The sequence below is a fragment of the Xenopus tropicalis genome, chromosome 2 (genome assembly GCF_000004195.4).
Source record: "Xenopus tropicalis strain Nigerian chromosome 2, UCB_Xtro_10.0, whole genome shotgun sequence".
NCBI lineage: Eukaryota > Metazoa > Chordata > Amphibia > Anura > Pipidae > Xenopus > Xenopus tropicalis.
In genome coordinates this window covers 7371589-7384190 of record NC_030678.2, presented here as the reverse complement: position 1 = coordinate 7384190, position 12602 = coordinate 7371589, and the positions used below count along the sequence as shown (strand labels likewise).

Here is a 12602-nt window from a genome sequence, read left to right as displayed (position 1 = left end):
GCATTAACTGACTGGGGGCTAAGGTAGGGTTGCCACCTTTTTTTACTATTTTACCAACCTTTGGGCTGGGGGAGAAGGCAGGGACATCACATGCGGTGGGGAAATGGGCAGAGTATAGCCGAGTCTGGCTGTGTAATGGGTAACCTTGTAGAGTGTAAGCTCTTTTGGGGCAGGACTCCCTTCACCTCCTGTATCGGTTACTGATTGCTTTATATGTTACTCCTTGTAGAGTGTAAGCTCTTTTGGGCAGGGCTCCCTTCCCCTCCTGTATCGGTTACTGATTGCTTTATATGTTACTCCTTGTAGAGTGTAAGCTCTTTGGGGCAGGGCTCTCTTCCCCTCTTGTATCGGTTACTGATTGCTTTATATGTTACTCCTTGTAGAGTGTAAGCTCTTTTGGGCAGGGCTCTCTTCCCCTCCTGTATCGGTTACTGATTGCTTTATATGTTACTCCTTGTAGAGTGTAAGCTCTTTTGGGCAGGGCTCTCTTCCCCTCCTGTATCGGTTACTGATTGCTTTATATGTTACTCTGTATGTCCAATGTATGAAACCCACTTATTGTACAGCGCTGCGGGATATGTTGGCGCTTTATAAATAAATGTTAATAATAACTTGTCAACAGAGAGGGTCAGGGAAGGGAGGGATTCATAGGGTACCACAAATTTATTGCCAATGTAGTTGCTAGTATATTTTTAAAGCCTTGTCCTCTGGCCTTGTCCCCTGGCCCGCCTCTGATTCATCCAAAGCCCACCTCTGATCCACCCCCAGCCCACCCCCGCCCCACCTCTGATCCACCCCCAGCCCACCTCCGACCTGCCCCCAGCCCGCCTCCAATCCACCCCCAGCCCCCCTCCGATCCACCCCCAGCCCACCCCCGCCCCACCTCTGATCCACCCCCAGCCCACCTCCAACCTGCCCCCAGTCCACCTCTGATCCACCCCCAGCCCACCTCCGACCTGCCCCCAGCCCGCCTCCAATCCACCCCCAGCCCGCCTCCGAACCACCCCCAGCCCATCTCCGGCTTGTCTTCTATCCCCTTTCCCAGCTTCCTTTCTAACCCACTCAAACGATTTCCCCTCAAATGCGGCCCACTGACTTCATGCCCCGCCCATTAACGTCATTGCTGCCCCCCTAACATCATGACCAATCATTGACCCACCTCTTGCCCTGGCCAGTAAGAAGAAGCCTGAAAGGTGGCTCTCCATGATAAGTTCTTAACCCGAATCCATACATATAATTTTGCTACAGTTCTGGGCTGTAGGGACTAACGTATACACTATAGCTGCATTTATTATATACAAACATTTATTAATACAATGAATTGCACTAAAGCAGCACTGGGCTGGAACCAGCGAAAAGGACAAAACCATTTTCACCCCCAGCCCCACAAAGCTCTTTTTCAGTACAAGACGCTAATGAGTGATGGTATTGAGGGTAATTTCCATTAGTTGACAGATGCACAGAGAAATTGTATTTTTAATAGGCAATTAGCTTTAGCTGATGAATCACGCGGATTAATAGATGCGTAAAAGCTGCACATTGTGTCCTGGTCGTTAGTTTCTATGCCGTTCCTGAGCCGCTTTGTGCCCGGGGCATTTCTGTTTGGGGCAGTGTCTCCTTCCAGTGGGGGCAAAGTAACCAATTAACTGTGTGTCCGAAATCAAACATCTGATTGGTTGCATTGAGGTTTAAAGACCTGGAGCCTTTTGCTTCTACAAGGGGGGTCCTAATTACCCCTGTACAGTACATCTTAATGCACAATAATATACTGGTGTATATATAGTGGATCGGAGGTGGTTTGGGCTGGAGTCCAGGACAATGCCAGGTAGGTATATGGGGCTTTATCATTTTATATGGCAACCCCGCTTACATTATAATATGTGTTTAGTATGTTGCAGATGAAGTCTTGAGTTATAGACAGAAGGGCCCCATACTGCAAAATACCTAGGGCTCAGTCATACACCCCCCCTTGTTAATTTGGTTTGCTCTTCTCCTGCTTCTGCCATATTTCCTATCCTTACCCCTTCCCCCACATTGGTTCCTAGGGGGGGGGGTTATTAGCTTATCAGAATAATTTTATATCACTGAAACTGCTTATATTTTGGTAGGGCAGTTTAGAGTCTTGGACAGGAAAAATGGCACCCACCTACTGGAAAGTGGGTGAAGCTTAGGTTACACCACCCTGCCCGGGGCATCTCTACATCCACTGGCCCCCATACAGTGGTATCTATGGAGTCTATGAGCAGACTGGGGGCCATAAAAATCCTTTGGGGGGGGCACATCTGGCCCATGGGCCTCCAGTTGGACAGCCCAGCCTTGGGCTTGGGTAGGGTTGCCAACTTCCTCGGCACTGAAAGCTGGAAAAAGGGGGCGGGTAGATGACCTTAGTGGGCGGGCTGTTTAAGATGAGGAGTAGCTGTGAATATGCTGTGAAGGAATTTGTTTTTTAAACCCAAAACAGGAGGTTCTAAATTGGATAGCCCCTTAAACAACCAGGCAACCCTACCCTTGGTGATCAATATCAATAATCCTTGCAAAATCCCAGGGAAAATCAAAGAAGATGTGCATTAGAGTCACAGGAGAAGCCCAAGTAACTGGAGCCCCCTAGTAAATTAGGGTTTATTTGTCCTTTATGGGGTAATTCAACCCAAAAAATAAACAAAATGTTTTTTTGAAAATCTGAATATGAAGAAAAATGTTCTAAGCACTGCTCGTCCTGACTGCATGACATAATGTAGCAGTAGTCAGCCCTCCTCCAGTTCCCACAATTCCCTACCCAGTTCTTCTTACTCTGCTGATGGCAGACCATGCAATGCATTGTGGGATCTGGAGTCATGAGAATTCCTATTGAACGTCTTTGGGTTCGTAGGAAGGGGATTAATAAATAATCCTATTCATTTCAATTGCCCTCAGCTGGAAACCAAGCTTCTGTCTCCGAAGGAGCTCAATGAGTTCTTTTACATAAGGATTATGGAATCTGCAGTCCGTGGGACAAACAACGCTAATAATCTCCCGCGTATTCATCGCCGTCCCACTCCATTCCAGCCGCCGCCGGCGTACGCCCGTAGCCCCGTAACCAGGCCGCCGCTGCTGCATGAATGTTTTATAGCAGTGAATAAATGATGAAGTGGCCCATTGTAATGAAAAGCCAGAATCCACACCGTGAATTATTGATGGGCCGTATTCTCTGAGATGAATCAAAGGAGGACGTTCCGATATCGTTTCCGCAGCCATTGAGTCATCTGATATTGTGAGAAGTTTATGAAAGCATCTCATGAAATTAATATTTTTAATCTAAAATTGTAAGTTGTCGGCTTCAGAGACATCTGCCTCCAGAGCTTGGTATCTGCCGAGAGCCGGGGGGGCTGTCAAGCAATATTAACCTTTATTCAGCCAAGGAGGACTGGATCATGGCTCTACTATAGGTGGCCATACAAGCCTAAATTCCATTTGGCGAGGCCAATCTATCCCCCGATATGACCAACTTGGGTGGGCGATATTGTGCTAATGTGACCGTTTGGCCCTAGGGATATGAGAAGTTGGAGCAATGAGCCAATGTGGTCCCAGATCCGACAAAAAAATCAAGCCTTCCTAATCAACATCTGGTCGATTTTTGCCCAGATATTGATCCGGGAGGCCTGCTGGAGGGCCCCATACACAGACAGATAAGCTGCTGAATCGGTCTGATGGTCCCTAATTGGCAGCTTAAATCTGGCCATGTATGGCCTCCTTAACCTAAAGGAGATGGAATAAGTCCAACTAGAGGGTCTCCAAGGTTATTTCTATGCCACACAGCCTTCTCAAAGCTTCACAGACTGCCTTTATAATCAATTAAATACATAATAATCTGTCCATCAAAGGCACACATAGCAAATAATCTGCCCACTGCATGGCCATGTTGGCCAGTAAAGGGTAAAGTCACTGGGCAATGGTACATTGTGCATTTTTGTTGAGCAGCAGTTCATTTTATTAATCATTGTAACTACCACGTCATAGTTTTAGGACATCAATCCATCAAGACTGGAAAAACTGCCTATGATAGCCTAAAACTCCGCCTCGGGTTGGAGCCACTTGCTCCAGTAACTAAAAAGGCAATTGATTTTCTGCTATGTAAGAGTGTTGGACATTGGTGGGATCATTTATTGCCTATTAGTGCCGTACATGAGAACGCTGAGAGCTGCCCTATGATCATTCACAGGGTGTAGAGTTCCGTCACATTGTGTTCTGCTGCTCTGGCCAAACAATAGCCACACTGAGTGACTTCAGGTTGGACCTTGAGGAGATATTGGACTAATTGGACAATACTTCTGGGAAAAGACTGCATTAGGCTGTGGATGGAGTCCTCTACCAATGGGTTTGTGTTGGCCTGTTATGAGGTCAGCCTGTTGGTACTGAAGCCAAACTATTGGATCAGCCCATATGGATCCACTCATTGACCTGGGAAGTTCAACTTGATAACACAAGAGAATAGGCACATATACACACTCACAAACGCGTGAACTCTTTCCTTCTATGTACAATGTGGCTAAAAAATGTTTTTATTCCACAATGGTAAGTAGTACTGTGAGCTAGATCTGTCTGTCTGTGTGCGTCTGTGTGTCTGACCTACAAGGCGTGTCTAATTATGTCTAATTGCCTCTGCTGACTTGGCATGTAATGGGTTTGACTAGAAAGTACACAGTCATCTAATAAAAGCCAATCAGTGTTGGGCGAGGAACAGGCTACACCTTCCATCCAACATGAGTACAGCAGTAATAAGAGACCTACACGTAAAACCTGACCTGGCTGAGAGTGGCTGAGACAGATGGAGAGACAGATGGATGGGAAACAGATCGGCAGAGACATAGAGAGGGAGACACTGGGTACCTGGCATTATTTCCACTTCAAAACTGGGCAAGAGATCAGCAAGCACCCCTGTCTTGCCTGGAAGAGATAAGAAGAAGAAAAGATAGAGAAGTTAGTACAGAAGACGCCCCCTATAGGCATTATAGAGCAGTGCAGCTTAGTCATTAGGAAAGCAAGGCCAGCATTCGGGTGGGGAGCCCCTAGGCGAGCGTTTAACCCCTGACAATTAGAAAACAATTTTATATAGTACAGGTTTGGGACCTGTAATCCAGAATTCTGGGTTCTTTCCGCAATTTGGACCTCCATACCTTAAGTCTGCTAAAAAACATTTAAACATAAACCCAATAGGATTGTTTTGCCCCCAATAAGGGGTAATAATATCTTAGTTGGGATCAAGTACAGGTACTGTTTTATTATTACAGAGAAAAGGGAATCATTTAACCATTAAATAAACCCAATAGGGCTGTTCTGCCCCCAATAAGGGGTAATTATATCTTAGTTGGGATCAAGTACAGGTACTGTTTTATTATTACAGAGAAAAGGGAATCATTTAACCATGAAATAAACCCAATAGGGCTGTTCTGCCCCAATAAGGGGTAATTATATCTTAGTTGGGATCAAGTACAGGTACTGTTTTATTATTACAGAGAAAAGGGAATCATTTAACCATGAAATAAACCCAATAGGGCTGTTCTGCCCCCAATAAGGGGTAATTATATCTTAGTTGGGATCAAGTACAGGTACTGTTTTATTATTACAGAGAAAAGGGAATCATTTAACCATTAAATAAACCCAATAGGGCTGTTCTGCCCCCAATAAGGGGTAATTATATCTTAGTTGGGATCAAGTACAGGTACTGTTTTATTATTACAGAGAAAAGGGAATCATTTAACCATTAAATAAACCCAATAGGGCTGTTCTGCCCCAATAAGGGGTAATTATATCTTAGTTGGGATCAAGTACAGGTACTGTTTTATTATTACAGAGAAAAGGGAATCATTTAACCATGAAATAAACCCAATAGGGCTGTTCTGCCCCCAATAAGGGGTAATTATATCTTAGTTGGGATCAAGTACAGGTACTGTTTTATTATTACAGAGAAAAGGGAATCATTTAACCATTAAATAAACCCAATAGGGCTGTTCTGCCCCAATAAGGGGTAATTATATCTTAGTTGGGATCAAGTACAGGTACTGTTTTATTATTACAGAGAAAAGGGAAATTATTTTAAACATGAATTATTTGATTAAAATTGAGTCTATTGGAGATGGCCAGTAATTTGGAGCTTTTCTGGATAAGAGGTTTCTGGATAACCAATCCCATATATAATGTACTGCCCCTGTTAAAAGCTTTAAGTACCACAAAGATTTGCAAGATACAAAAAAAGCATAGCTGCCCTTGGCAGGCACAAAGAAACTGAATTTACCAACTCAACCCTTCATCTCTTTATCATCCCAGCAGAGAGGTTCTGGTATCAGCCGGTGGTCCAGCAATCAATAAAGCCTTCATGTTCCATAAGGGTTGGACTTTACCATGTGGGGCCCTACAGGGGGCATCTGCCATAACAGTTAGGGGCAGATTTATCAAAATGGAAGTTTAGAGCTTAATACATAAAAACTCATGTTCTATTCATTCCTATGAATGAATAGAATGTAAGTGACACATCTGCCCTTTAGAATTTAGTAAAATAATATAAATGGTCTAGAACAGTGGTTCTCAACCTTCCTAATGCCGCGACCCTTTAATACAGTTCCTCATGTTGTGGTGACCCCCAACCATAAAATTATTCCTAAAACCATCGGAAATATGTGTTTTCCGATGGTCTTAGGCGACCCCTGTGAAAGGGTCCGACCCCCAAAGGGCTCCCGACCCACAGGTTGAGAACCGCTGGTCTAGAATGAAGAAAAGGGTTCCATTTGGAGATACCCTGGCTCCGGGCCATTCCTGCCCTGTCTTAAAGATATGGTAAAACAGTATCATATCAGCCATGGTTCTATTGGTCTATTGGTTCTGAATCTATGAATGGAACTGACCCTCGGTGGGACCCTTCCATCCTCATCCTCCCTCAGACTCAAGTGTTTTTCTACAAAGCAGGAATGATCCCTGGAGTAATTCATTTACAGATACAATAAGAAGCCAATATAATGTATAATAAGTACAGACTTACAGAATGCCCAAGGCAAATCTACCTTAACTTCATAAACTGCACAGGCAATTAAATGGCAATCATGGATTCAGCTCCATTAATTGGGCTGGTACAATAACATTACATTAGGGAGACATAAACTATAACAGTCATCTTAGATTTCATCTCCAGTTTATGATTCATAGTGTGCGGAAAAGAGCTACTCATTCTTATTATACATGGAATACAGACGGCTGAACTGTGCACTTAGGCAATTTAATCTTTTGCTCTTTCGGTATAATGAAATCTATTCTGGGTTTTACAAGAAACAGGCTATTCTGGGGTTAAATTTGTATATACTTAAACACAGGGAACATCATTCTTAACATACGTTTGTATTGATATATATGATGGAAATCTCTAAACTTGGCTAAGGTGATTTTCCATTCATGGCCACTAGGAGTGCTGTGACTCTCCGAGTAAAATGAACAGATAAAAACAGCAAAACACTGCAGCTGTATCGCACATTAGAGAGAAGTGAGCCCACTATTATTTAAGAAGGAAGCTGCCATATTGACAAACATCACATATCAGTCACAGTTAGGGTTGCCACCCATCCGGTAGTTCACCAGCCTAACCAGTAAAATAGTGGCCAAGGCCGGTATTATAAATTTACTGGCAATGCATTTGCCGGAAGGTTTGTAATGACCTCTTGTTCCACCCCTGATCCTCCCCATTACCTTCTTTGGCCAAGAACCCGCCCTTCAACACCATCGCACTGGCAGTCAACTCCATAGCTCTGCCTTTTAACTTCACTGGTCTGCCCCTCCTATGTCATCAACACACCCACCCACGTCATTGGCCCCCCCCCCCCCACCCCAGTATTCATTTTTAAAAAAATTGGGAGCCCTAGTCACACACAACGAGAAATGACTCCGGGACCTTCAGAAGAGTTGCTGTATGTCCAGGCATGGGAGGAGCTACGCCAGTAACACAAAGGAGAAGGAAAGTCATTTTGGCCAATAGATTCGCCACATTGGTGCCACCTAGAATACTATATTTATTCTGCAGAAAGCTTTACAATACCTGAGTAAACAGCCCTAGAAGCTCCCTCTGTTTGTTTAAGATAGCAGCTGCCATTTTAGCTTGGTCTCCATAGCTTCCTGCTTCAGCTCTAGCTGTTATAGCTCGAATCACACATTCCTAAGGAAGGGGGGAGTGAGTTTTATGAAGTCTTATGGGAGGGGGAGTAGGAGAGGGGAGAGAGCTGCGCAGACTCTGGCCCCAGAAATGAAGGATTTTTCTGAGAGAGAAAGTCTGACACAGAAGAACATGTTAAAAAAGTAGACAAGAAATCCTGTGTTTCTTTTGATAGAGGACCCTTTCCTTCTCCTTTAATATTTACCAACAGAGCACACTCTGACATTTATTTTCCCAGCATGCCATAATATATGATTTATTCTTATTAATGGCAGATGTTGCAGATGGAAAGTGCTTGGCCCGGCTCTGTGCTAGGAGGCAGCAACAGGTTCAGCCTATCCTGGAGCTGAATTATATGGACTCCACCCAAACTCAACATGAGAACAGAGAATATTATTCTACTATGTATTGCAGCCAAGTATTATGTGTTTATAACCAAGTAACTCATAACATAATGCCTGAGGGCTGGATGTTTAACCAAAGCCACGCCCAACATTCAGTGCTGCCCCGCCTCTTCCTTCTCGCCACCCTTAGATGTTTGTTAATGTTTGTAGGTTCTTTCACAGGCTTTTTGGGTGCTTCTTTGTATCAATGTAGTAAGTAGGGCTAAAACCAATCTTAACAAAAGCAGGGATGGGACCATCTTTATCCTGGAGCCAATCAGAGAATTAGAACTTTTATAAGACTTGACCTTCCTGTAGGAAAATAGAGCATTAGAACCCTCATAAAGACCTTCAGCCTACCAACTTGTAGCCCACTGGAGCATTAGAACCTTCATGGGACTAGAACCATCCTCTTGCAAACCAAGCATTCAATCTTCCATTTGCCTACAAAATCCTGTAGCCAATCAGAGGTTTGGAACTCTCATAGGCTTTTGGTAACTGACCAACTCATGGCCATTCAGAGAACTAGAACTTTTAAGAACTAGTCTAGAACACCCTGTAGGCAAAACCATCAGTAGAAGTTGCACAGGGCGCCTGTAGCCGTCAGTCCCACAGGGCTCGGCCAGGGAGGTGCCTACACCCAGTTACATGCCAGTTATTATACAGCTCAGAATAATATTTGTGTCCCCGGTGGGGCTTGTCCAGCGCTCACACTGACTGAGACGTAAAGAGTTAACAAACCCAATAGCGGCTCAGTGGAGCCGGGAGAGAGCGCGACAGATTGGCTTTTCCCGCTCCCCATATATCCTATTCTAGAAGGCCTTGAGGCAGACGATATAACAGAACATGGCGCTGAGACACAAACAATAAGTTCCCTGAGTGACGGCGGCGGCTGCTCGGGGCCCTAAGGCCACACAGACTTCCCTACCCAGAATGCCGTGATTCTGCCTCTTTTGGTCGGTCGTTGCCAAGCGGATCGAAGCAGACGATGGTTATATTTGGCCCCCAACACCACCTCAATCCACCCCAGCACTGTTCCTCTAGTGCAACATCCGTCTCAAAGCCCACCCAGATAGCCCCATGCCCCCTATGTCATATATTACTGGAGCCATTGTACCCTATATTGGTAGTGTCACTATTATATATTGCTGGGGCCACTGTGACATACATTGCTGGGGCCACAGTGACATATATCATTGAGGTCACAGTTTTCTGTATTGCTGGAGCCACTGAATTATAAAATGCTGTATACTGCTGGGAAGTTCTGTAGGGTTATGGTGGGAAGTTCTGTAGGGTTATGGTGGGAAGTTCTGTAGGGTTATGGTGGGAAGTTCTGTAGGGTTATGCTGGGAAGTTCTGTAGGGTTATGGTGGGAAGTTCTGTAGGGTTATGGTGGGAAGTTCTGTAGGGTTATGGTGGGAAGTTCTGTAGGGTTATGGTGGGAAGTTCTGTAGGGTTATGCTGGGAAGTTCTGTAGGGTTATGCTGGGAAGTTCTGTAGGGTTATGGTGGGAAGTTCTGTAGGGTTATGCTGGGAAGTTCTGTAGGGTTATGCTGGGAAGTTCTGTAGGGTTATGCTGGGAAGTTCTGTAGGGTTATGTTGGGAAGTTCTGTAGGGTTATGGTGGGAAGTTCTGTAGGGTTATGCCGGGAAGTTATGGAGGGTTATGCTGGGATGTTCTGTAGGGTTATGGTGGGAAGTTCTGGAGGGTTATGGTGGGAAGTTCTGTAGGGTTATGCCGGGAAGTTCTGTAGGGTTATGCCGGGAAGTTTTGGAAGGTTATGCCGGGAAGTTCTGGAGGGTTATGCCGGGAAGTTCTGGAGGTTTATGCCGGGAAGTTCTGGAGGGTAATGCTGGGAAGTTTTGGAGGGTTATGGTGGGAAGTTCTGGAGGGTTATGGTGGGAAGTTCTGGAGGGTTATGCCGAGAAGTTTTGGAGGGGTATGGTGGGAAGTTCTGTAGGGTTATGGTGGGAAGTTCTGGAGGGTTATGCCGGGAAGTTTTGGAGGGTTATGCCGGGAAGTTTTGGAGGGTTATGCCGGAAAGTTCTGGAGGTTTATGCTGGGAAGTTTTGGAGGGTTATGCCGGGAAGTTTTGGAGGTTTATGCTGGGAAGTTTTGGAGGGTTATGCCGGGAAGTTTTGGAGGGTTATGCCGGGAAGTTTTGGAGGGTTATGCCGGGAAGTTTTGGAGGTTTATGCTGGGAAGTTATGGAGGGTTATGCTGGGAAGTTTTGGAGGTTTATGCAGGGAAGTTCTGGAGGGTTATGCTGGGAAGTTATGGAGGGTTATGCTGGGAAGTTTTGGAGGGTTATGCCAGGAAGTTTTGGAGGGCTGAGGGTGGCTCCGGCTTGGGCCGAACAGACTAGATATTACAAATTTACTGGCAATTACCGGTAAATTGGTAACACTGGCCCCCAACAATTCGATACTGATATTTAATTCAAGAACCTAGAGATCGTGGCCCTGACATTGGCTGATTTGCATCATGGTATAAATAACTGGAATGGAACCCCCCCCCCCCCCCGAGAGCAGCAGGAGGGCCGCAAGTCTGGCATTTGGATATTTGGATGCGTTTGCTACACGTATGCAAAGTGAGCGACGCGCATTACATCCATTCGCTTGTCACATTAGGTTTTGCGCTGAAGGTTAAAATGAGAATTAGCCCAAACACAAATGGTAATAAGATGCGCGACACCATGTGTGAAATAACATCTTCTTCATTTCATGCTCGGAGATAATGCGCCGAATCTGACACGGCGTAAACTCTCCCGGCTACGGAACAGCCCGGAACCCCAATCAGCTGTTTCACTGCCACTCACACTCCAGCGCTGCCCTCCCCCTCCCAATTATATCCTTACTAACGAGCTCTGGGGATTCCTTAGTAACTCACTAGTGCTTCCTACAGCCTCAACTAGTATCACCCAGCGACTGGGAAACCTGCCCTATGTATATACTATAGCGGGGTGACTGTTACCCCAATGTTTCTATATATCTGTAACCTTGTTATGGGCTAAGGGGGCCCAGCCTGAAGGCCAGTTAGGGGGGATTTGGGGTGAGTGCTTATTTGTGCCCTGGGTACCCCTGGAACTATAGCGGGGTGACTGTTACCCCAATGTTTCTATATATCTGTAACCTTGTTATGGGCTAAGGGGGCCCAGCCTGAAGGCCAGTTAGGGGGGGATTTGGGGTGAGTGCTTATTTGTGCCCTGGGTACCCCTGGAACTATAGCGGGGTGACTGTTACCCCAATGGGTACCTAATATATAGGGGCAGAGACAGGGGAAAGTGTTGGAAGGGTTACTGCCTGCCGTGCTCTCATTTCCCTACAGGAATAGGGGTTGGTAGCACTAGGTAGGTACCTAATATATAGGGGCAGAGACAGGGGAAAGTGTTGGAAGGGTTACTGCCTGCCCTGCTCTCATTTCCCTACAGAAATAGGGGTTGGTAGCACTAGGTAGGTACCTAATATATAGGGGCAGAGACAGGGGAAAGTGTTTGGAAGGGTTACTGCCTGCCCTGCTCTCATTTCCCTACAGAAATAGGGGTTGGTAGCACTAGGTAGGTACCTAATATATAGGGGCAGAGACAGGGGAAAGTGTTGGAAAGGGTTACTGCCTGCCCTGCTCTCATTTCCCTACAGAAATAGGGGTTGGTAGCACTAGGTAGGTACCTAATATATAGGGGCAGAGACAGGGGAAAGTGTTGGAAGGGTTACTGCCTGCCCTGCTCTCATTTCCCTACAGAAATAGGGGTTGGTAGCACTAGGTAGGTACCTAATATATAGGGGCAGAGACAGGGGAAAGTGTTGGAAGGGTTACTGCTTGCTCTGCTCTCATTTCCCTACAGAAATAGGGGTTGGTAGCACTAGGTAGGTACCTAATATATAGGGGAGAGACAGGGGAAAGTGTTGGAAGGGTTACTGCCTGCCCTGCTCTCATTTCCCTACAGAAATAGGGGTTGGTAGCACTAGGTAGGTACCTAATATATAGGGACAGAGACAGGGGAAAGTGTTGGAAGGGTTACTGTCTGCCCTGCTCTCATTTCCCTACAG

The 12602-nt window shown here is 45.6% G+C and overlaps 1 protein-coding gene across 4 annotated transcripts in view; it reads right to left on the bottom strand.

The window, feature by feature from the left end:
- Positions 1–12602, bottom strand: part of ildr2 (immunoglobulin-like domain containing receptor 2) — a 125418-nt gene that overhangs the window by 17280 nt on the left and 95536 nt on the right. For 2 of the 4 annotated variants that reach the window (XM_031895739.1, XM_031895738.1), the window contains exon 4: positions 4867–4923. In XM_031895739.1, coding sequence (XP_031751599.1) covers positions 4867–4923 — 57 coding nt within the window. 4 annotated transcript variants of the gene reach the window in all.